The sequence below is a fragment of the Catharus ustulatus genome, chromosome 18, assembly GCF_009819885.2.
Source record: "Catharus ustulatus isolate bCatUst1 chromosome 18, bCatUst1.pri.v2, whole genome shotgun sequence".
NCBI classification, from domain to species: domain Eukaryota; kingdom Metazoa; phylum Chordata; class Aves; order Passeriformes; family Turdidae; genus Catharus; species Catharus ustulatus.
The window spans coordinates 4,487,717-4,513,506 of NC_046238.1; the positions used below are offsets into that span (position 1 = coordinate 4,487,717).

The window sequence follows — 25,790 nt, forward strand, 5'->3', positions numbered from 1 at the left end:
CGCCCGCCCATGGCCGCCGCGAGCAGCGGGCCCGGGGCCGCGGGGGCCGCGCAGGCAGCGAGCGGCGGGGGCGGACCGGCCGCCGCCATGGGCCCGGCGGGGGCGGGCGGGCGCTGAGGGGGCGCGGCGGGGGCTCCCTCCCCTCCTTCCTTCCCTCCCTCCCTCCGCCGTCTGTCCATCCAGCCAGCCGCCCGTCCGTCCGTCCGTCCGTCCCTCCTGCCGCCCGCCCGCCCCGGGGCGCAGGGCGGGAGGCGGGAGCGGCCCCCCGCGCTCCGCACACGCGCACCGGGAGCCGCTCGGCCGCACCGGCGGAGCCGCCGCCGCCGCCCGCCGCCAACCCCCGCCCCGGGGGCGGCTGCCCCGGCGGAGCCTCCATCTGCAGCCCGGCGGCGGAGCGGGAACATGGCGGACCTGGAGGCGGTGCTGGCCGATGTCAGCTACCTGATGGCGATGGAGAAGAGCAAGAGCACCCCGGCGGCCAGGGCCAGCAAGAAGATCACCCTGCCCGAGCCCAGGTACCGCCCGCCCCGCCGCGGCCCCGGCGCCCTCCCCGGGCCGGACATAACGGTCCGGCCGTGCCCGGCTCCCGCGGCCTCCGCCGGCACCGGGTCCGGCCTTGGCGAGCGCGGGGCCGGCTGGGGGTGCTGGATGTGCTGGATGTGCTGGATGCGTGTGTTTATTTGGCACAACTTGTGCGGGGTCCCTCGGCGGGTGAAGGGGGGACGCCGGTCCCCCGCAGCTCGGGGGGTGGTTTGTGGATCCCCAGCCCGGTGCTCCGTCCGCCGGCTGAGCAATTCCGTCCGAAGCAGTCGGTAGCACCGAAGCGAGCCGCTCTGGCCGTGCCGCTCTGCAGAGCGATTTTTTGGTGATGCTTCATGGGGTTTGACAGGGGATGCGGGAGGAGGACGGGGCCGGAGCTCGCCCTTAGCAGGCGGCTCACGGAGCAGAGGTGCTGGTGCGGGTTTGGGTTCCATCGCCCCGACCTTCCCCGGTCCCACCGCGGATGCCCTGGCACAGCCGAGGTTGTTTGCTTGTGACTTGGTGCTAAAAGCAGCTTTTCTTCTACAAAAACAGCTTTTTCCCCGTGGTTATGTGTTTGTTATAAAATCACCTGAGCGTCGCTTACTTATTGCTGAAATTAAAAACTAAGCTTTTCCTTTTCTTCATGGCTCTGTGTGTGTGTGTATATACATATATGTAATGTAGATTCAGCCAGCAAACAGAATACTGCAACAGGAAAAATCTAAACCAAATTTTACTGCAGAATGTGTAGGCAGTTTGGAAGCCTGCTGGTGGCCTAGCCTAGCTGTCTGCTGTGAGCCGGGGATCGCTGGAGCTCTCTTCCCACTTCTTCACTCGTTTTCCTGCCTTTCTGCTGGAATGCTGGCAGGCTGCAGAGCAGGGGAAGGTGAAGGATGCCCAGCCCATGTTTATCCCCCTTGCAGGGGCAGTGAGACCGCAGGTGATGAAGTTTGGCTGTTGTGTTTAAGGTTTTCTCCTGGTATGTGTTTACACTTCAAAAACAGCGTGGTATCCATGAAATTCCTCCTGCCCTGTTAGCTCGAGGTGCAGCTTTGCTGGAGGTGCTGGTGGCTTCGTGTGTCTCAGTGCTCTGGTGATGTCAGTGCTGTCCTGGGTGGCGTGCAGCGGGTTCTGCTCCGTTTCCAGCAGGGATGTGGGCAGGTGAAAGGTGGGACATGGAGGGTTGCAGGGCAGGAGGAATCCTCCCAACACCATGAGCAATATCAGCACAGTTGGTGCTTGTGGAGAGGCTCGGAGCTGCTGCCTGCACCGACATCCCTCGTGCCCGAGCCTCGTAGCGAGCACAGCACGAGGCCTGAGGAACCTGCTGTGCTTTGCTCTCCTGCTCCAGGATTCACCTGGTGCCAGTGCTGGGTGGTTTCCCTGAGCTGGGAGAGGTGGTTCACCTGCTCCACGAGGTGGGAAAGGCAGCCAGGTGCCAGAGGAAGTTCTGCAGAGTAGGAGGGAAGGTGAGAGGATCAGTGGCCAAAGTGCCTCACTCCTGTGGGAGAACATGAGATATTAAAGGAGAAGCATGGCTTGCCACCTTCCCTGGTCTGTGGTGCTCTGCAGGAGGTGAGAAGCCTTAAGAGGAGAGGTTTGGTGCTGTGGGACAGGGACATGCCAGGCCCAGCAGCGGAAGGAAGCACGGACATAACGGAGAACAGGGACTTGCCTCAGCCCGGGACCACAAACGGCTCTAAGGTGCCCAAAATGACTGAACCTCTCAGCTTCTAACTGAAAGCAGGGATTTCCTCACACACTAGGAAATTGTGACCGTTATTCTGGTGTCAGATATCTTTGTGCTGGTTTTTTTGATCCCTCTCATAAGGGCAGGCATGGTGTGCTGGGTATACTGAAATATTCTGTATCGCTGGCAAAGTGATTCATTTAAAATGACATGGATCTGCTGGTTAAAGGCAGGTTGATATAGTAACAGTAAAAAAATACAACACACAGAGTCCTCTCTTGTTTGAAATCAAACAATTTTTCCAGATATTCATTATTTCTGTGTGTGTGAGCAGCTCCTTGGAGGAGCAGGAGCTCGGCTCTGTAATGCTGGGTGTGCAGCCATCCCTGTCAATCCTGGCTGTCACTGGGACACACAGCAGGAAGGTCACTGGAATATCACATCCATGCTTGAGAATAAATGTCCCTGCATTATTGCAGCACTCTGCTCACAGGAATGAGTTGGTTTGTCTCTGGTGGGCGACCACAGTCCAAGGATGGGGTCCTGTGTGCTGGAATCTCCTCTTGAAATATTACAAAGGTTTTACCCCTTGTCTCCTTGCTGGAGCCCAGTACACCTGTCGGCACCCTTTTATCTTTCCCAGATAAGGCTGTGGCTAAATGAAGCAAATGAGTTTACTGTAATGCAAATTTGAGGGGGCTTCCTGTTTACAAGGAAATAGCTGTAGTGCCGGCAGAATGAATTCCAAGGCTGCAGGCCAAGGCTTAGCAGCAAATAAACTATGAGGGTGAAGAGTTTATTGGCCGTAGGGCTGATTATTGCTGAGTTTTTGTGAATTATCCTCAGACTGGTTTTGTCCTGAAATTAAATATCACAGTTTGAGGAGGAAGGACAGAAAACACTAATGAGCCGGGAGTGCCTAAGGAAGAGGATTAGTGTGTTTTTGGTTTTTTTAAGCACCAAAACAAAACAACCCTTCTTCCATCCTCTGTCATCTGCTTTTCCTTCCCTTCTGCATTTCCTCCTTTCGTTCCTAAGAGCCTTGCCAAGAGCTGTGAGAGCTGTGGTATCTTTCTGTTGTACATTGTTTCCTAAAAGCCTGTTTTTCAGGGAGATTCGCATGGGTGGGCAGAAAGGCTGTCAGAGGCAGAATATCCTGCTGAAATCAGGCCTGGAATGGGAAGGAAGTCAGCCCTGTGGAAATATGAGCAAATGTGAAACCTGCATCTTATTCTGCAGCATTGTTCTCAAATATCTTTAAGTTTTGGTGGGAAATTAACTGCACTCTGAATTTTTTTGGCTATTCAGCAGGCTACTGAGGTTTTTTACTTTTCCATGTAAATTTTACATTTCCCTTGTTTTGGTCAAAGGGAGTGGAAGAGCACTGAAGAACAGCTGTTTTTATTTGCCAGCAGCTTGTTCTAGTTTGAGTAAAGGATTTGCGTAATGTGAAGCTGAGAAAAATGGTCCAAGAAATCAGGTAACAAATGGGAGAGGGTTCAGGGCTTGCAGAAACCTCTTGTGTGCGCCACTGGAAAATTGACATTAAACCTTCCTTACTATAAACATCACGTAAGCTTTGGGTGCTTTTGGTATACAAATACCATGGGCATGGTAACAAAACACAGCATCCATCTGTCCAGGCTTCTCTCCCTAAGCCTGTAGATATTTCTCATCTCTCCTTTTCTAATCTGCTTTCATTAATTACCTCTGCTTTAAGTTAATTTTGATTTTTCTCCCAATCTTTTTCTTTGGTCTCCTGCGTTCCTCTCAATCTTGTTCTGCTGGGGGAAAAGGGAGCATGTTGCAGTGACTTTTTTCTTTAAAATCATGCTTGTAACGTGACATTTTCCCTCAGTTACCATCCCATCTTCCCTTGTGGGGGTGAATTCTGGCCCTGATATCCAGCTGCTTCTTGCAGGGTGGTTGATGTGCCCTTTGCTTTTTGCCCAGTACTCAAACTGGATGGTTAAAACTCTGATTGAGGGTTGTTGAAAACACAGAGGTTGATTTGCCTTCCCAATTCTATCCTGAGCTGTTTGTGATTTCTTTTCCTGCTCTGTTGGTGCTGAGTATTGTTGAAATCCAAGCGACATCTCCTGCTCGGGGTTAAGCATCATTGCTCTGTTCTCTCTTGCTTCTGATTTTGTAATTTTGTGCTCTTGGCCTCACTTTGCTCTTTCTGTGGATTTCAGCTCTTTCTTTGAGGTTGCCTTCAGGGAGTTCTTGCACCTTGTGAAACTTGTGTAAATCTCCAAGTTGCAGGCTCACATTCCCCTGTCTCTGCTGTCAGTCTGGGTGATTTTGGTGGTGTTTTCTCTGGCATTGTTTAACGCCTCCGTGTTGTGTTTATTCATTTACCGTGCTGTCTCTGGGAAAATTTTCCTGACAATTGCTTGTGTAATTTTCATTTTTGTTGCTATTCCGCCCCTGTGTCTCTCTAGGTGTTTCTTTGCTGCTGCAAGAAAACTGTTCAGTTTTGGGCACCTTCCTGGGCAGCCCCTTCCAATCAATGCCTGACAACCCTTTATATGAAGAAATTCTTCCTGATGTCCAAAATCTGAAGCTTAAATGAGTAAACTGAAGCTTTTCTTGCTATCTAGCAGTGTTAGTGTGAAAAGGCACATGTGAGGGTTCCTTGGGAACTGCTTGAGGAAGGAGAAAAACTTGTTTTTTTTCTGAACTAACAGTACAAGACAGGCTGAACACTTGTGTTTTTTGGTGGATTGGCTCAGGGTGAGACAGAGTAGTAAAATTCTGATTGGAAATTCAGCCTCCCTGCTTTGCCATCAGCACCAGTGTGTGGTTGTGAAGGCAGTAAGAAATGGCTCTCTCAAAATAATTGGGTGTGCATGCAGAATGCTGGGGCTGCTGACAACGTGTCCTTGCTTTTTATTTCAAGTCAGCTTTGTACTACAGCACTTTCTTGGGAAGGATGCATGCCTGGGGATGGATTCTGGCCTGCCAGTGTTGGAGGCTGTGTGGGAGAGCTCCTGCTTGCTGTGGGTGCTGCTCTTGGCTCTGTTTGGGTGCTCTCTCTCTTGAGAAATTCAGTTTTTATTGTACCTGCAGTGTCCCACACCCTGATAACACACAGGAGGATGAAAGTCCTTTGCAGAGCTTTAAGAGACGAGGAATGAGAGTCTGGATGAAGGACAGTTTGTTCTTATCTGTATTGTACAGATCAGGAGCCAGTTAGAAAATACCTGATGTACCTTTGTTCACATGTAGCACCTTGTGCAGGTGCAGGAGTTGAAGCTGAATTTTCTGAACCTCAGTGGAGGCCCTTGAGTGTCTCAGCTCCTGAGCATCTGGTGCTTGGAGCATCTCTGGGCACACAGGAAGGAGAGATCTGGCCTTCAGAGAGATGCTCCAATTACTTCTCCCTGGGGATGCTGCAGGATTGCAGCGTATGTTTTGCAGCATAGACCTTCCCTCGGGTGTCATTACCTTAAATAAGAAAAAAGGTAAATCACAGTGATCTGGGGGGAGATCAGTGTGCAGCCTTCTGCTCCTGTGCTAGGAACAGAGGGATGATTCTAGGTGTGCTTTTGGGGAAAGCTTCCGAAATGTGATGTTGTGTTACACTTGTTTGATCCGGTGCCTGGTGCAGGTGGGCTGCAGGTGCTGTGGGACCTGCCAGATGTAATTTTAGTAAAATTAATGAACTTTATAGCTCTTACTCCTTTTATAGCTGATGGCTCTTCAGTGCCCAGACGCTCCTGTGTGAAATGGTTTCAGCCAGCGCTGGAACTATAACATCAGGGCACGAGCGTGTGCAGCCCTTGGCTTCTGTTCTGGTGAAATCATGTGGAATGGCCTGGTTTAATCTTCTTATCAATAATAGCTTTATTTTGTTGGTAATTAATAAAATTAGTAGAAAGCCTATCAGGAGCCGTCAGGTCCAGGTGCATAAACCAAGTAGCAGAATTTAATTGAACAAAATTGGTGCACCAGCAGCACTTCCTAGCTTAGAAAATACAGCTGTTTTCCACAGGAGCTTCACCCCATGCTTACAAAAAAAATCATTCCAATACTGACTAAGCACCTATATAAATACACCTTGCAAAAATAAATAACAATTTTTGAAAGTGTTTGAGGGATCATAGAGCCCCTTCCAGCACGCAGGAGTTTGTCCTGTCAGCTGTGACACGTCCTGTTGAGGAGGGAGCTGAGGAAAGGTTGGATTTTTTAGGGTCTCGTGGAGCTGTGCAGATCAGAGCCATCATTTGGGATGGAGTCTGCATGTGTGACAGCAGAAGGGCACCAGCAGCCTCAGGATCTCGAGGTGGGAGCTGGGAATTGCTGGGTGCTCGGGGGAGTTCTACCTCTGCTCAAGGTGCACATGAGCAAAGAGCTCCCGGCAGCTTCTGCACCCTCCCGGGAAATTAAAAAGCTCCAGGGAGCCCAGTGAAAATCTCAGTGCTTCAGCCCTTGGAGAAAGACACCCCTGTCCCGAGGGGAGTGCAGAATGAGCCTCTGTGTGACAGATTTGTGGCTTGGCTGCTGTTGTTTGTTGTGTTTCTGCCTTAATTTCAGCAGGGAAAATGAGCTCTGTGAGACTGAGCTGTAGGTGGAGAAGAGTGGTGGGTCCAGAGGCTGCTGGTGAATGGAAATGGCCTCAAGTTGCATCAGGGGAGGTTTAGGTGGATATTTAGGAGAATTCCTTCATGGAAGAGGCAGTCCAGCTCTGGCACAGGCTGCCCAGGGCAGTGCTGGAGTCTCCATCCTGCAGGGATTTAAAAGCCGTGTGGATGTGGCACTTGGGGACAGGGGTCAGTGGTGGCCTTGGCATTGCTGCAGGAGCAGTTGGTCTTGATGGTCTCTGAGGGCTTTTCCAACCTAAACAATCCCATAACTCAATTAAAAGAAGAACAAATCCTGTGTGGATGTTTTACTCTTGGTGTCTCAGGTAGGAATGGCTGGGACAGCCATGGGAGTGGGACACAGCTTTGACAGTGACATTCCTTTTGAACTTTCTCATCAGTGTGGTTTCTCCATGTCTTCTCTATCCTCTTCTGTTCATTTTCATGTTTGAGACAATTCTGTGTTGTGCATCATTCCTCTGATTTTTTTATTAAGGGTTTTATTTTTTTTTTTACCCGAGATTTTCCTAATTGTTCAAAAATACAGAAACATTCCAGTAGTTTTAACTTGTTTTGAAAGATCTGATTCTTAGGCCAAATATTTAATCCCAGTTTTCACTTTTGATCAATCTTGCCTTGCTAAACCTTTTAAATGCACTTGTACAAAGAGGAAAAAAAACAACCCACTTTCAGCTGTGGTGGCTCTGAGCCATTCTGCCAGTGCTTTGAATTATACTTGTTGACCCTGTCATGCTTTCAGTTCAGAGGCCTTTGGGGCAGGATCTTTGGTTCAATTTTAGCAACTTTATGATGGATTTGGATAGTGGAAATAAACATTTAAAATCCTCTGTAAAATTGCATCCTGAGCCTATAAATGAATAAATAAATCAGAGGAGTTCGTCAGTGTTGGCTGTAGTTCTTGGTCTCTCAGTCAAGGTTTATACTTGCTACTTGCAAAGAAAGTTCTAAACATTTGAGATTGAGGAAGATTAGAAAAAATTGGCACGTCTTCAGTAATTTTGTGTTTGTTTAAAAAAACCATAATTTATGATTGGTGAATGCCTTAATTGCAGTCAGAGCGAGGAGATGTGATTTTGCTCTGATTTCCCTTTCTTGTAATTTCTCAGCAGCAGCAATCTGGTGGAAGGGCAAGTCCTTGACACTGCAATTTGGTGTAATTATTCCTGAAAAAATTCATGTACTTAGAGGCTTTTATATTAGTTTCAGATTTCAGTGCTGATAAATGCCTCAAGGATCTTGGGGCTGGTTTTTTTGTGGAGTTGGAGCTACACAAACTCCTGCTTCTGGCTGCCTCCTTGTAAACTTTCTCCATTAAAATAATTTGCATAAGTGAAGCTGCTGATGCAGGGACGGGAGGGGGTGTGGGCAGGTGTTGCTGAGCTCTAATCCCTTCCATCCCACAGGGCTCTGGGGTGAAATATGTTGCTAATCACAGTTCTAAGAGCATTAGCTCAGTGAAATGGCTTGGTGTGAACTTCAGGGGGTGTGGAGGTGCAAAAATGGTCAGAAATGGGTGAAGCTGGCCCAGAAAGTGGCAGGGTCCCGTGGAGGTGAGGTGTGCTTGTGGTGTGATGTGTTTATGGAGAGAAATCAGAATTTGGGGTCACTCATTGCTTTGTCCATTGATGAGCACATGCACTAATTAATAACTGACTCACAGAAGGATTTGCATTGGGGAGGATCTTCAAGGCTGAGTGTGGTTCTGTGAGTTTACAAGTGTATCAGTTTAGATGGTGTAATGATCTTTTCTGTCTTTCTGTGCTGGGAATTTGCCCCACGAACTGCTGGAACCCCAGTGACCACGTGTGAAGCAGCTTTTACAGCATTGAGAGCAGAGTCATTTGGAGAAGTATTGACTTCTGCTGAACTTTGAGCTGAGTGCAGCCAGGGAGGAAGCAGAATGAAATGGGTTTGGTGGTTTGTGAGTGTTCAGTGTTTATTCTCCCTGATGCAGGAAGAAATGAAGGTGGCTGTGATGTGGAGATGAGATGTTGGGAGTGCACAGAGAGGACAGGCACTGCTAAACTCGGCAGTCAAAGCACTGACCATGGAGCTGATGAATATCTGGCATTTTCTTGAAATAATTGGTAATTTGGACGTGCCAGGAGCCATCAGGAACTTAGTGTGCTGTGGGATGCAGGAGCCACATGTGGCAAAGGAATGGTACCTGCTCTAATGGCAAAGAGAATGGAAAAATAAATCCAGCTTTATTTTACAGACTGGAGATCTGAGCAGATAAAGTTTATGACCTGCTCTTGACAATACAGGAAATGTTGGTAGAGTTAAATCTTTAACTAAGTTCCTCTCAGTCTTTGTGAAGCTGCTGTTTCATTCTTGTTTTGTTTTTCTGTTCTCCTGTTCCTGTTTCTGCCTATTGGAGAATATATTAGTGACTGGAACTGCTCACTTTTGATGCAGGTGTGGTTCTTTAATGCTGGCCATTGATTTTTCCAAGCTGTGGTGTGCATGTGTGCACCTGTACACCAGATAACATCCCACAAATCTGAACTCTTACTGATTTACAAGAAAAAAAAATCTTCTGCTCTGATGATAAATAATTCAAAGCTCCTTTAAGATCCAGTAGTAGGAAGGGCAGTAGTAAGGAGCTTCTTGACCTACTTCCAATAGTAGGAGTATTGTGTATATGGATACACCCCATGGCCTCATTCTGTGCCCTTTCCTTTTCTGAGGTGTGAACTGCTTTCAGAAGAACTTCAGGGACAAAATCAGTGTGGAATGAATAGCGGAACTTTTATAGAATTGTGGAATAGTTTGGGTAGAAAGGACCTTAAAGCCCATCCAGTTCCACCCCTTGCCATGGGCAAAAACACCTTCCACTGTCCTAGGTTGTTCCAAAAGCCTGTCCAGCCTGTCCTTGGACACTTCCAGGGATCCAGGGGCAGCCACAGCCTCTCTGGGCACCCTGTTCCAGGGCCTCAGCACTCTCACAGAGAAGAAATATTTCCTAATATCTAACTTAAACCTCCTCTTGGCCAGTTTGAAATCATTCCCTATTGTCCTGTTGCTACATGCTCTTGGAAAAAATTCCTTTCTGTCTTTCTTGGGAGTATCAGAATGAGTGCTGTGTGTTTTCCTCTCCTCTGTAAATCCTGCTTTGGGCATATTCCTACATCCATTAGGGTTGTGCTCCAGCTGCCCTGTGGACAGTTCCTCAGTTCCATGCTTGGGCACACACACTCAGACACTCAGCAGAAGTTTAATCTCTCCTGCTTGGCACATTTCTCCTTGGAGTCCCCGGCTGTCCCTGCTCTGTTCCGGGGGAGCAGCAGGAGTGGCTGTTGTTGTCCAGTGCTGCAGCCAAGGACAAGTCCTGCCTTTGGCTGAGCTCCTGTCCAAGGCTCCTTCTGCTTTGCTGCTCCTGCTGGAACTCGTCTGAGAGGGAGGAACGTGGATGCTCTTGCCTTACGTGGCCTTTCCTGTGTTAGAAAGGACGTAATGTGTTTTCTTCTTAGCTTTTCAGACATGTTTTCAAGTAGACATTTTCCACCTGTGCCAATCTTGGCACTGTGGCTGCTGCCTGTGCCCTGCCAGGCTGCTCATAGGCAGTGAGAGTGTTTAATTCCAGAATGGAGTTTAACCTTGAAAGCTGCTTTTCAGCAGGTTTCTTTGATCAAGGCTGGAATAACTAGAGCTCCAAGATGCAGCTTGAAGCTCTTTTCAACAGATTGTTCATCTCATGCTCGAAATAAATCCCTTTCCTGGGCAGATGGAGGGGCTGACCAGGTTGGAGCAACCTGTGCTGCTTGCAGGATTTATGGTTTGATGAAGATGCAGATAAGTCATCTTCTGCCTGCTTGGGGCAGGCAGTGTGCTCCAACCTGCTCTGCAGGCCTGGGGTGTTTGTTCAGCTCCTTCTTTGGGGGCAACTTCACCCAGGGGCTCTCAGAAGTGCATGAGCACTGGGTCGGCATCTCCTGGGGCTGGTGGCAAAGGGCTTCCCTTTAAACCAGCAGTTACAGAATCCCAAATCACTGAGTTGGAAAAGCCCTCCAGGACCGTGGGGTCCAACCTGTGCCTGGTCCCCACCTTGTCACCCAGCCCAGAGCACTGAGTGCCACGTCCAGATGTTCCTTGGGGACTTCCAGGGATGCAGACTCCACCACCTCCCTAGGCAACCCCTTCCAACCCTTTCAGTGAAGATAAAAATGCCCAGAAAGAGGTACCCAGGGTCCAAGCTGCATTTGTGACCGAATTTCAGGCCTGATTTGACTTCCTCTAAACATACTTCAGTTGACTTGTGGTATGTGGAGAGTAAATGGAGCATTTGTGAATTTTTTTGTTGTTTGCTACTTTCTTCCTCTTTGAAATGAAAAAAAAATATACGATCAAAAGGTTTTTCTGCAGTCCAGTTGGATGTGCTTTTGTTTCTGAAGTCTCCCTGGATTTTGTTTTTAGCCAACTTTTGTTCCTGCTCCTTGTGAGTGCTGCTATTAAGGTGGATCATGCTGTGAACTGAGATGAACTCGTGCAGAAAAGGCCACTTCTTGCATTAGTGCGTGGTTTGTGCTGATGGCATCTCTGGCCAGGGAAAGCTTTTCAGAAATGGCTGTGTTTCTGTGAAATGCAGCTTTTAATCCCAGATTGTTTACGTGTAGGGCAACTAATGAGTCAATAGACTACAGCAGAGAGGGAACCTTTCTTCCTGTTTGTGGAATGTGCTAAGCTCCATTTAAAAATTTTCCATCCTTCCGAAGGATACATGGACTCTGCTTCAATTCTTTGAACTCCAGAGGATTTCCACCTGTAACTTCCATGTGAGAATTAGGATGTGATTATTCTGGATAGCCATAATCCACTCCTTGTAATTTATTCTTATTTATTCATAGGGATAAGTAGCAATGATTTGAAAGGAGCGCGAGCGTTGAGGAGCTGGAATGTAGCGCGGGCTCCTGCAGCCTGTGATCATTTTACAGATTTGTTCAGTTTCTGTGGCTGCAAAAGACATTTTGTTCCTTTGACGTTATCCATCAGACCAGAAGTACGGGATGTCAGCAGAGGAGGAGGCGCTGGAGAGGTTTGCTCCTTACACAATCCCTGTTTTCCTGGGCGCTCCAGTCACACGTTCAATTTTCATTATCCTCTGCCATTGTCTAGACTGAAGATCTGTTGATGTAATTTCTTGCAGTGCACTCGTTGGAGCAGAGGAAAGCTTTCTTGATGCCATTATTATTATTATTATTATTATGAAAAAGGCTTATTCTGTTACTGCTGGTCTGGTGGTCAGTGGGAACGGGACGGTGGAGGGGGAGCTCTGGGAATTCGTGCCAGGCTTGTTCATCTCCAGTGGCTCCTCTGTAAGCACAGAGGGAAGAGGGGAAGGTCTGGTTGGCAAAAGATTTGGCTTGGATTTTACCCTGTGAGGGTGGTGAGGCCCTGGCACAGAGAAGCTGTGGCTGTCCCATCCCTGGAAGTGTCCAAGGCCAGGCTGGATGGGGCTTGGAGCAAGCTGGGATGGTGCAAGGTGTCCCAGCCCATGGCAGGGGGTGGAACAAGGTATTCTGTATGATCCCTTCCAATCCAAACCATTCTGTGATTCCACAATCTCTTATTTACTGCTCCCTCTTCATTTAAAATCTGTATTTTGTTTAGGTTGTTAAAATACACAGAGGGCAGACCCAGTTCTTAATGAACAAATAAACAGCAAGTTCGTCACTGAATAATTTATAATCTCAAACCTGATTAACAGTGTTCAGCCCTCCCAGTTCTTGTCTGACTTGATGTGGTGGTTGGCCTCCAGAGCTCTCACTTTGGATCACACTGTTCAGAGATCTGTGTTCCATGTGGGACTTGGAGACACACAGAAAACTATTAATAGGATATTTTCCTACATGGCAGTTTAGGGCCTTCCAGCAAAGTCCTTGGCTTGATTTACATATATATGTATAAAATATTATTTATTATATTTTTTTCTGCTCAAGTCATTCAGACTTTGTGCCTCAGGTCCTCCTCTGAGGAGGAGTGTGGATACTTTCCTCCCTCCATGGAGATTTTTGTCAGTGTTTGGGAGGCTTCTCAGAATTTTAATGCTGGGGTCCCTGTGAGCACACCAGAGGGGACGTCCCTGATATCAGCAAGGCTTAGCTGCTCAATTCAGAAATATGAGTGATATTTAATGGCCTTGTTTAGAGCATGAGTGCTTTGTTCAAGGTTCTTTTCATAATAATAAATAGTATAATTATAATAATAAATAGCGTAATTATAGTAATAAATAGCATGTATGGAAATTATCGATTTTAAAATTGGAAATAGAGAAGGTCTGGTGGAATTTTGACTTGATACTGTGACAATAGAGCTGCTTTACCAAGGCCCAGCACTGCTGGCCTGCATTGATTTTAAGATTTATATACTTGTATTGTTGCCCATATGAAATTTTTATGGGCATTATATTACAATGAATATTGAGGTTACTTGACAAATAAAGGAAATCTTTGTTAATGTGGTTTGAGTGAGTGATTGTGACATTATAAATTAGGCAAAGTAGATGTTAAGTGCACTGCAGCCAAGCAGGGCCTAATGGAGCTGCTGTTGGCTCCTTGTGTGGCTGATCCCAGCTCAGGGTGACTTGTGCAGTTATTTTACTGTGCAAGCTAAAGCTGAGACAGGAATAAAGTGGTGACCAGGGTGTCCCCTGGGATCAACTCACAGGGCAGGGCTCCACCTGACTTTTCTTCAAAGGTTTAAAAAAAGCAATTTAATTGTTTTTTCTTTTTTTTTTTTTTTCCAGTATCCGCAGTGTTATGCAGAAATACCTCGAGGAAAGGGGTGAATTAACCTTCGACAAGATTTTTCATCAGAAAATTGGTAAGTGATGTCTCAGTAAAATGTTACTCATGTAGATATTTTCAGGATCTGTTTGGTTTTTACATTTCTCTGCTGAGAAGTCAGTGCTGCAGGTTGTCTGAAGAACACTGGAGGGTGGACAGGACTTAGTGAAACAAAGATCTTCAGGAAGATGAAATGTTGTGAAAGGGAAGAGGACAAAGCAAGGCAGTCTGTCAACTTCAGGTTCTGGAAAACTACAGGGAAAATAATTAAATTATTTGGAAACATCGAGGAGAAAATGATATTACTTGGTATGGGCTTGTCAACAATGTAATGTGTCACATCAGTTAAACTTTTTTTTTCTTTGCAGAGGTAATGAGGTTGTTGATAAGGGAGCAGGAGAAAAGATCCCTGATGTGTTGTCTTGACCCTGTGACTTGTGTGCTTGCTCACAACATGGGGGAATGGGTGAAACTGCTGTGTGCAGGGGGTGAAACTGCTGGGAAAATGGGCTTGTGGAATCAGTATTCCATGGAAAGGTGGATGCAGGCAAGGGGAACATCAGAGATCAGTGTTCATTTAACTGAGTGCTGCAGAGAGCCTCTGTTCTGTGACACACTGAGGACAAGGACAAAAACCCCACAAAGCAGGGGAGGGGGAAATGCAGTGCTCCAAGGGAAAGCCAGCAGTGTCCTGCCTCTCCACCTGTGCCAGAGCGATCACACAGCACAGCCTGGGGACCCTCAGGGCAGGGACTTGGCTGTGACAGCCAGCCCTGGGCTGCCTTGGCTCAGCTGGATCACACCACTAAATATAAAATCAGTGTTGTAGCCAGTGAGGCATGTGAAATAATCCTCTTCTGGCAGAATGTTGTGTCCATCCTGGCAGTGGATTAAAAAAATATACATGGACCTGCTGGGAAGAGTCCAGGAAAGAGCAGTGGCAGTGAGCACAGACCTTGCTGAGCAGTCTGTTAAATTTGACCTACAGGGAAGTATTGAAAATAGGGTGTGATGTGGGCAGTGGAAGGGAGAAGTGAGGTTGAACATGATTCAAAACCAGAAAAGCTGTTGCAGAAATTATGAGGTTAGTCCATTTTCCAGAGTTTTAAGGTGTCAATGCAAAAAAGAAAAAAAAATCTGGGTATTAATAAATTTTAAAATGTTAGTGTGGGTAATAAAGCAGGGAGTGGATTTCATGAGAGGCTCTTGGGATCTTTGTCCAGCAGATTTGAGGAGTGAGTTGGCTGAGATAGCACAGCTGCTTCTGTCTGGGAAAATGGAGAATGGACTGGGAAGTCTTGAGGTGGTCAGTGGTTTTATTCCTGTCTGAAATGAGACTCTAGTGAACAAAGTACCTGGTTTCCCAGGAAAAGTGGAGATGGGGCATCTTTGGGCTGGTGGAGTTGTCACTGGCCTCTCTTCTGGCTGGAGCAGAAATACCCCAAAACTTTCCTGTGTGCCTGGCAGTGTGCAGCTCTGTAGGTATTGCCAGATTAAAATAATCAGTGTTCCTGTGTCTCAGAGTGTCATTAATGAGTCTCAGAACCATTGGAAATCTTGGGGAGCTTTTCAGTGTGTTTCAACAAATGGAGTGTGGCTTGTACTTGTGCTTAAAACTATGACTTCTTATTGTGGCCAAAACTTTTGCCATGTAAATGCACAGATACCTTGTTTACTTGTACTGACACCTCAGTGTGTGCCTCAGCTCCAATGCCTGTGCTGAATCATTAATATTTTGCTGTAGCCTGGCAGTTGCAAAATAAGCGGAATTTTAAGCAACCAAACACAGCCTGACTTCAACTGAGTCTCTTTGGGGGCAGTGAAATGAAGAAGTCTCTCTTTTTTTTTTTTTTTTTTCTCTATAAAAAGAGAAGTCAAACAGACCATCTTCTATGTAATGGATATTTCTATTTATGTAATTGAATACTTTTCATTACCTGTTACAGTGAGGACTGCTGCAGTTATTTTGATAAGTTACAGCAATTACAGTTAGGTAACTGGAACCTTGGAAGGATTAGATCTTTATCTTTTTTTTCCCCATGTTGGTAGTAGCCATTAAACCTGGAATTTTAGAGCCAGTTTCATTAACATTTTAGTTTCTGGGCACAGAGGAGAGGTTTCAGAGGGTGCAGTCAGAGCAGGATTTACCCTGGATTACCTGGAAATGAGGAGCAGTTCTGTGACTGCTGTGCAGGAGCTTCAGTTAATTCCGAAGCTGAAATAGGATTTAGAATGGAATTAAAAAAAAATAAAAAATTAAAGCTAAACACGACTGTTTTTAACAGCAGACTTTGCATCACGCTGGAAAATACGGTATTTCCTTAGTGTGGTGGTTCATTTAAATTTGATTGCGTTTTCTAGCCTGTTCTTTGCCACTCAATTAGCTCTGTTTCCAGACATTAGCATAATTGCTTGTGGTAAAGTACCTGCAGTTTAGGCAAGCGTTATGCAAAGGGCTGGGAGAAGAAGTACTGGAGGTAATTAAAACTCTAATCACCTTTTTGTTCTCCTTGTCTGTGTCTGGGGGGATGTGGTGAGACCACAGGTGGGGCAGGTCCTGGGTGTGTCACTCTGGGGGGACCCAGGGGAGGCTCCTCCTGCTCCCAGGAGTCTCCGAGAGCCTGGATGTGCAGTAATTCTGCTGGATCATCTCTGTTTTTTCCTCAGCTGAGGAGCCATCCAGCAATCCCTGCCTTATCTTTACACACTGACTATAAAACTGCACCGAGCTCCCCAGTTTTTCCTTGGCAACTGCTCTAGATGAGAACTGGGTTTTTTTTGTTTTTTGTTTTTTTTTTTTTTTTCCCCAGACCTAAATTCTTCCTCACAGCTCCAGGTCACTGTTCTTTTTTGATTTTTTTTTCCTTGTTTTTCAGTATCCTTTCAAATGTAAACCCAGGCTTTGATCATCTGCCTGGTACAGGGGCTCTGATGTCAGTGGGGATGTTTCCCTGTGAATGTGTCTAATTATGGTGCTGGTCTCATCATCTGCAAATGTTTATTCTTAGTGAGCCCTAAAAGCGTTTTAGGGTCGGTGCTCTCCTGGTCCCACTGCCAAAGGTTGGCCCAAATTCCTTTCCTGCCAGGTGTGCAACTGCAGGGAGTCACAGGGACAGCTCTGGCTTGGAAACCAAAACCTTTATGATGAGGATAAGAGCAGGAAGCTCATCAGGGATGAAAATGGCCCGGAGGCTCCACCAGATTTGCATAAACAAGTCTGTCCCCTATTTGCATCCCTTCCCTCAGGAAGGCAAATACGCTGCTCCCATCCCTCGGTGCTGGCACTGCTGTTTGCCCCCTGAGTGATGCTCCAGAACCATCTCCAGCTCTCTAAGAATGTCCTGGTGAGTCAGAGGACATGGAGCTCATAGAAGCACCCAGAAGAGAGCTCTGGCAGCTCTGGCAGCCCAGCCCAGCCGGCTGTTCCTTCATGAGCTGCTTCCTCCACAGCAGAAGCCTCTTGGGGAAGTACAGCCTGTCTCGAAGCCGAGTGCGTAACCACCTTAGCTGGTTTTCTTTTACCACATCCTGTTTGCTACAACACCAGATTATGAGTTTCTTCAGAAAAAACAAAAAAAAAGAGAGGTTTTGAGAGGTTTTGGAAGTGTTCAAGGCCAGGTTGGGCAAGGCTGGGAGCAGCCTGGGTTGGTGGAAGGTGTCCCTGCCCATGGCAGGGGTGGAATGAGATGATCAATAAGGTCCCTTCAAACCAAACCATTCTATGACTCTGCTATGCCAATATCCTTAATTTACCTGTGGGATCCACTCTGCTTCACAACTGTGTTAAAATTGCAGGTGGAGTCCTTGCCCTGTGTGATGGGGACACTTGGAGAGACCCTGCTCTCAGAGGGCAGGTGGGAAAAGAGCAGGGGCTGCTGCAGCCAAGACCTCCAGAGGAATCTGTGAGATCATGATATTGATTCAGAGCAGGATTATCCTGGTTATTAAATGCTTTGGAGCAAACTTGCTGCCAGTTACACTTCAGTGGCTCTCGTGGCTGACTCTGGGTTTCAAACCGCCCTGCCAGGTGGGGAATGGAACTGGCTCAGAAATCCTGGGCTGGGATGTTAGAGCATCCTACAGCTCCACACCTGGCTTAGGTTCAGCCTCAGGTTCTGGTGAGTGCTGGAGACCCTTGTGGAGGCAAACAGGCTGCTCTCCTCTCCTGGTGCTGGTGGGACGTGGCAGTTCCTTCACACCCATCTCAGTTTCTCATCTCTTGCAGAGCCGTTGGGTCTGGCTCTGGGGGAAGGATGAGAACAGGACGTATTTGAGCTGTTTCAGCAGCTGGCCTTGCTGCAGTGTAAGTTTTTCACCTTGCCTAGGAAGTAACTTGCATATTTTTCCCCCTGAAGGTGGCTCAGTTTTATTTTCATGAAATAGAAGTAATTAGAACAACTTGTAGTTGACGTAAGAAGTTAGAAACCTTCTTTTTTTGCCTTATTTTACCATGCACTTTCACAGAGTGAGGGATGATCTTTCTGGGGTGATTCATTCCACTGTCTTCCATATCCTCCTCAACCAGCTCCAAGCTGGAGGTTTTCCCAGCAGGGGAGAAGCATTTTGCCATCTGCATCGGGGCTGGTTCCAACCCACGGGGGCTTGTGGGGGCTCTCAGCCCCTTCCCCGCTCCCCTTGTCCTCATCCAGCTCAGCATGGAACATTTTCCTTCTGCAGCTCCTCAGCTGAGCTTCCAGAGCATTTGGTCTCTTTTGTAGCTCCTTCTGCACAGGGATTTTTGTGCCTGCCCTCCTCAGTTTGAGGGAAATGTGCTCAAACTGACCCTGCTGGTTAATGTTTCCTCCAGCTTGGTCAGGGACAACTTTTTATTAAAAAAACCCCAACCAGAACTAGGATGAGAACAGCTGCAGTAGGGTTTTTTTGGGGGCATTTTGATGCCTGCAACAGAATTGTGCTTTCTGTTGCTTCTTTCTCTAGTTATGGACTCATACTTCATTATTTCAGAGCTTTGGTGCTAATCATTAGATAGGAGTTAAAATCTGTTGAGAAAAACATTCTTGCTCTTCCTCTTTCTGCTGGCACCGCACTCCCTGAGCTGCCTAAAAATAACAGGCTGGGAAAAGTGACTCCCTAGAGCATTATTTAAGCTATTGTTTAATTTAAGCAGAAGATCTATGTGCTGTTGGCATTCTGGACTAATTAAATAGTCCTCTGAGGAAATAACAATGAAGGCTATAAAACTTGGTCAGGAGTAAAGAAAAGCACCTGAGTTTTTGGCTGTGAAGTGAGCAGGGATGACTTTTCTGAGCTGTATCATGAGCACTGTGGTGATTTTGCTCTATTCTGGTACCTTGATGTTAAATTATGTGCAGCCAAGTAACAGGGGCATCGTTACTGGGTGGATTTCTTGTAAAAGCAGGGCACAGGTTATTTCTTCAAAGTGGTTTTTTTCTGAGGTTCTGGTTCTGACCTGGCAGCCACCACACAGAAGCAGTCACCACCAAAATTAGGAAGTTGCCTTCTGAACCAAAAAAATGACATTTAAAATGCTGTTTGAGGATTGATCTTCTTCTTTCTCGTGGTGTTTCTAGTTTTCAGCACAAGATCAGCCTGGGACTTGGGCTGTGGACGGGCTAAAGGAGGTTCTCAGGGGCTGTGGAAGCCCTTCTGTCCTTGCACAGTTCTGTGATCAGTTAAAAACAACACAGAACCCCAAACCACAAGGAGACATCGGAAGCTGTGTGGCTGTAAACTGAAACAGAAACCGTTAATGTGAGATATTTCACAGGGGATCTGCTCCTCACATGAGTCTGTGCTTGCACCAAACGGGTGAAGAGAAAATCCGTGCTCTGAGCCTTCTAAAAGTTGGTCTGTTTTTCAGTGTTTTTCACCAAATGAGTGTTAGATTTAAGATCTCTTTATTATGTCATAATTTCAGTGTTACTGGAAGTTACATTTCTTTCAACATCCTCTTATTTTGTGGTAAAATAAAGTGATACTTGGCATGAATTACATCGAAGATCGTGTCGAGGGGTGTTGCTGAAGCTCCTGCTGTAGATTTTATGTGCATTGGAGTTGTCTGTCTTGGTGTCAGGGATTAAAAAATATCCAAAGGCACTATCAAAATGCATGTATTCATTTTGGATTTTCTTTTGATGATAAATAATTGAGCATTTCTTTGTTGGGCTGCAGCCTGATCCCCCTGCCTGCCTTTGTGGGGGGTTGAAGATGCTGAGTTGTGTGATTTCCCAGGGGAGCTGCAGATTAAATCTGAGCTTTAAAATAGGAAAAATATATACCCTATCATCTGGAACGTCCCATGATGGATAATGTACACATCCTGGTAGATTAGCATTTCTATGCAGTGCAGTTCTTGGAAGATATAAAGCATGGGGAGAAAGACTTTATCTCAGCAAAGCAGTGCAATTATATGGTTTTTGGGTTCAATTATCAAGAATTCCAGGCATACTGGCAATTTTGAACTGAAGTGGTATCATAGGAGAGAAGAAGAGAGTGTTAAGAAATATCACTCTGTAATAGGGAGAACAAATGAGAAATTATTTGCATGACATTTCCCTTGAATGTTTCCAGGGAAGCTTCCAGAGAACAAACACAAACACCTGCCCTGCTGTGCACCTGCCAAGGGTGTGTTTGGTTTGCCCCTGGAAACCTGTAGGAAGATTAATTCCTTTTGGATCAGAGGGTGGTTGGATCTGTCCTCTCCAGCCTCTTCTTGAGCTCTCTTTGCTGTTGCTTAAAACTATGTGAAGGAGTTTTAGGTTGAATATCAGGGAATGCTCCTGTCCCCAAGGCTGCCAGAGCTCCAGGGGCACTTGGACAATGCTCCCAGGGATGCCCAGGGTGGGATGGTTGGGGTGTGTTGCCAGGAGTTGGGTGATGATCCTCTGGGTCCCTGGCAGCTCTGGATATTCTGTGATTAACGCTGTGCAAAGTGGCTTCCATCCCAAAAATGGTGTTTCACTCTGCTTGTCCTCACTTGGGCTTTCTTTGCCTGTTCCTGGTGGAATCTTCTCCTTGTGCACCACCACTGTTCACAAGAGATCCTGATTTCCACTCCTTCCCACCCAGCAATTCCTCAGTCAATCTGGAACAGCAGCACTCCCATGGAGTTTTTACCAGTGTGTCTTGAAACAGTCCACGTGCTAATTAAGGCTCTGAACACCACTGTGAGATAGGAAATGTTAGTTTGCAGTGTCTGTAAGGTGGCACAGGAACAGCTTTAATGAGTTCTACCTGCATGGCTGTGTGTTATAATAAAGCAGATTCTCTGGGCCTGCCAGGGCTGCTCGTTCCCATCAGTGGGATCACTCAGCAGTAACAGGAAAACACTCAGAACCAGCACCAGTCAGCAGAACCTAAATTACTGGAGCTGTTAAGTGTTCTCACTTTCAGTGGTGCATTTAAGGGATAGAGTGGTCAGAATTGCAGAGCAGAGGAGCTGGCTGTTAATTATCACATTTCCAGCTGCTTTTATTGGTCCCTACCAACATCTGTCCTATAAAAGAATGTGGGCAATACACCTGGCAAACCCCCTTTCCTGACAGTGTCCTGTCCAGCCAGGCCCTGTGTGACATCCTGGCTGTCACCTGTGCCCATGGAGGTTGGATAGGTGGGGTCAAAAACATGCAAATTAGTTTCTTAATGTTTCTAGATATTTCTGCCCATGATTTCTGTGATTAAAAGAGGAAGAGCAGCAGAACCATCTGTTTGAGCTTCCAGCTCACAGCAGCTTTCTCAGAGTGCCAGAATGAACCAGAGGAAGACTCAGAAATTCCGGTAGGAGAATCAGCTGGGCTCTGTCACTGTTGTTTTAGTGGTTTTGCTGCTCTTTACCTAAGTGCTGTGTCTATTTACCAACTGAATACTGCTGGCTTTGTGTTTTGATTTTGACCACAGCACAACAGTTCCTTGATGCTCTGGCTGAACAATTTGGCTCTTCACAGTGGTTCAGATACTGAGAAGAGCTTGCTGAGGCAAATACTGGCACCAGAGGCTTGAGAACACCCTTCTGTTGTGGAATTACTCCATGTCTTCATCAAATCATCTTGCCACCTTGCTCCCACTGAAAACCACACCTGGATCTGTGCCCTTCCTGAGGAGCAGAGCTGCAGCTCCCAGTGGAGTTTGTGTGTTCAGTAATTGGTAACAGTGAAGTTCATAGCTTGGAGCAGGGCAGGAGGAAAAGTGTGTTTCTCAATAATAAAGGGATATTGGCTTGTATTATGTAATTAATTTTAAAATTTTATAATGGAAAATTGCTGGTCGGGAAAATAACAATTTTCATGTTCCTGGTAGGGGCTGAATTGTGATGTGGGGAAAGGACAGAGACAATAAAACCCAATCCACCACCAGGAGGTTTTTAAGCTGCTCCTGGTTGTTAGTTTGCTCTTAGCTTGCTGGTACCTTCTAATACCAGTTCCAAAAGGGTGGGAATTTCTTCTATTTACAAGTGAAGAAAAAAGAAAACCTCAAGTGCTGTGTATTCCTTGATGGGATTTAGTGAAGAAATTTAATCACATTCTTTGTAAAAACTGATTGAAATGAAATGCTTCAATGCTGTGTTCAGTGGTCCTTTTAAAAATTAGAATATTTTTGTGTATTTCTGTTTAGTGTTTTTACTCCTCCATCTTTTAGAGGAGCTTTTTCTTGTGTAAAACCCTTTTTTTCTTTCACCGTTGATATATTGAATACCTTTGATGCTCGACTTCAGTCAGCTGGAATTTGCATGTTAAGGGAGACCAGAATATGAAAGATACTTGGTAAATATGGTTCACAGATGAGTTTTCCCCATTATTTTCTCCCCATGGCTTTAAAAAAATAATTTATCACATGTTCAGCATTCATAGCTACTATTTCATGAGGATATTCAGAGAAACCCTGAGTGCTTTGGGTTGGAAGGGACCTTAAAGCTCAACCAGTTCCACCTTCCATTATCCCAGGTTCAACCTAAATAAGGATAATTGTAATTCTGTATATTCACTGCTTGAGATGCTGTGTGTCAGGCTCAATCTTTTGAGGTTTGGCACAGAATTTGTGAATACCCCTCTGCTGTGTCCCCAGTACTGGAGGAGCAGCTCAGCTCTGCTGCTCCTCTCCCTGCAGAAATTCCAGGCATGCACAAGTCTGGTGTTTAGAAAGAGGGCTGGCCAAGCTTGAACAGTGATTTCCCTAGGTGAAAAGCTGTTGGAAAATACTCCTGGAAAAGAGAAATTTTTCTTTGACAACACCTAAAACCTTTTAGCCAAAGCTTATTTTCATATAATGATTTCTAGACGTCATTAAACAAGCTACCTGGCAACTTGCAGCCTAATTTTGAGCTCAGTTTGGTTCTGTTCTGGGGAAATTGTTCTGTGCTTCTCACCATTGGATGCACATCCTCATGAAATACAGTTTGTTCTTTTCCCCTGCTTTCTATGCACAGGAATATGTTTCAGTCTGTTATAATGTATTATTTTTAATGCAAAGTGAATGAACATTAGGCTCAATTAGGAAAGAATAGATTAGGGAAGGAAAAATAGTGGAATGTGTGGTGCTTTCTGGGCTGGGAGGATTTTTGTGGCTTTGGGCCTTGCCAGAGCACAATTCCTACACCATTTTTCCTGGTAATCTTTGTTCCTGGAGAGGCAAATTGGTGTTTCTCTCAGTTCTGGAGCTCTTAGGTGGCCTGAATTTCTCTGTGCTGTGGCAGCTCTGTGTGGGCACTGCACAGATCAGGATCTGAGCCTGGCCTGGTGTTCTGTGACAGTGGCAGGGTGGTGGGAATCACAGTTTTTATGTGGTTATGATTTCACAGTAGACTTTGTCCCAATGTTTGTGTCTACGACCCAGATCTGTTCCTGGTACTGATGGATCTGAAGGTCACTGAGGGCTGTTTCAGGAGGCTGAACACACCCACAGCTGGATTTAAAGCTGTGCTGTAGTGTCACTGTGGTGTGGTGGCTGAGCTCTTATACATAAGAGATATTTCATGGGAGGAGATGCCCCAGAATCCCAAAATCATTTGGGTCAGGAAATCCAAGACCATGGAGTCCAGCCTGTACCCAGAGCACTGAGTGCCACATCCAGGAATTCCTTGGACATCTCCAGGGATGAGAACTCCAGACCTCCCCAGGCAGCCCCTTCCAAGGCCTGACCACCCTTTTGGGGAAGAAATTCCTCCTGATGTCCAACCTGACCCTTCCCTGGCACATCTTGGGGCTGTTTGCTCTCGTCCTGTCCCTGTTCCCTGGCAGCAGAGCCTGACTCCAGTGTCCTGGCAGGGAGGTGCAGACAGCAGGACATGACCTGTCCCTTTGGCCATGGCTTCTTGCTCTTGTCTGAGTTCACCAAGCAAGAAAAATCAGGAGACACATCTTGGAGTGCCTGAGATTGGAGACCTTTAAGTGCTTTAAGCAGGGACAGACCCTGTGCTGCAGACTTTGCAGAGCACCATCCCACATTCCCAAAGCTTTTCCTGCCCGGGAGAGGAGCCTGTGTCTGGTGCAGATGTCACTGCTGCTTTGTTTGTCAGGATTCTGTATTTATACACAGCACGTTTTGGGAGGATTTGGAAACAGCTTGATATTTTTGTTCTCTAATTTGCTATTTTGCCTACTAGAAAGAGGCTACATCAGCGTTTTGGACCACATTCAGGCCTGCTGGAAATAGATGCAGCTTCCTTTCAATCAGTGACATTGTGAACACTTGTATTGGGGTTAAACATGGCTATTTTTAGCTCTGCTCTCTCACCTAGTCACTCCTGTTTGCTTTAATAAGATTTTTATTTACTCCTGTTAAAAGGTTACTCGAATCAGATGCTCATAAAATTCCGGTTAGAATTAGATAAGTAGTTTCCTCCAAGTGTTTTATGATGGACTTCCTCGTTGTTGTTCTATTTTATTTATTATTCCATGCTCTCAGCTAACTGACAGGGATGAAGAGGTGGTGTTGTGGCTGCAGGTGACCTTTAGACTGCTGGAGGAGGCAGAGCCCAGTGCTGGCCCCTGTGGTTGCTGTTGGCAGAGCCACAGACTGGGAGCAGGGCAGGAAAATGCCACGGAAGTGGAAAATGAGAAGGTGATTTTAATCCTGGTGAGTGGCCCCAGTGAGGCCACATCTGGGCTGTGGTGTACAGCTGTTCTAGAAAGACAAGGAGCTCCTGGAGAGGGTCCAGTGGAGCCCACAAACATGATGAGGGGTCTGGAGTGTGTGGCTGGGCACCAGCAGCATTTGTGTTCTTTGATTGTGGGGAGGGCTGAATTCTGGAGGCAAAATCCTGGGGTGGAGGGATGCCATTGATTAGAGTCAGGATTTCATACAAAATTGCTGTGGTCATGGTAGAAGAACATAATTATCTGAAATAAATACTGAAGCAAACATTCATGTTCTGTTTTAAAGAGATGGGTTAACTTAGTTTCCCTCCTTGTGCCCTCTGAGCTTGTGACAGGGATCTTGTCCAGCTCTGGCAATTCCTGGTTTTGGGTGAGCTGCCTGACCTGAATCTGCTCTCCCCACCACCCATCCCTGGTGAACTACAAACCTCAAAGGTGGCCTTCATCCCTCCTTCAAAGACATTTTGCCTTGGTAATTTGAGTCAGTGCAATTAAAAGCAAATTTGTCTTAGGCTTGTCCATACAAAGGTAAAGGGGAAAATGATCCCAGAGGAGCTGGGTGCTGCCTCACACTCTCTGTGTGTGTTATTGATACCATCCATCACTTTGGTGTTACCAGAAGAAGCTCTTAAAAAAATATTTTTCCTTTCCCTTAACAACCAGTGATCTGGTAGTTGCAGAAATTATATAGTTATAGCAGAAGGAATCTTTAAAGCCAAAGCTGTCAGCATCTTTATTTCATAAATAATTGCTGGTTCTTTTTAGCTGTTACTTAACGCTATCATTTTATTAATTCCTGCTTTCTGTTCCTGGGCTTATTTTTCTGTGTGCTGTTAACTGTGCTTATTGTGCTCCTCGTCAGCTCTCCCTGAACTTCTTAAAACTCCTGTCACTTACTGAGTGCTGCATCTGTCACTTCGTTGTGCCATTATGTGAGAACTGCAGTTTCTGGCTGATCATTTTTCACTCAATCCAAGAGCAGCAGTAAAGGAGGAGATTTCCTTTGTGCTGCAGGGGAAGTGCAGGGTCTGTTGATAGAATGGGAGGTCGAAACAGAAACAATTCCAGTCTGGGGAATGTTAGGCTCTAATTGGATTTGTGTGAATCAGAGAAT

At 46.3% G+C, this 25,790-nt stretch overlaps 1 protein-coding gene across 1 annotated transcript in view; it reads left to right on the top strand.

Annotated features, from left to right (window-relative positions):
- Positions 1-332: 332 nt before the first annotated feature.
- GRK3 (G protein-coupled receptor kinase 3) overlaps positions 333-25,790 on the top strand; it is a 56,539-nt gene continuing 31,081 nt past the window's right edge. Inside the window, exons 1-2 of the mRNA XM_033075742.2 lie at positions 333-515; positions 13,565-13,641. Coding sequence (XP_032931633.1) covers positions 403-515; positions 13,565-13,641 — 190 coding nt within the window. The 5' untranslated portion in view covers positions 333-402. The remainder of the gene's footprint in view (positions 516-13,564; positions 13,642-25,790) is intronic.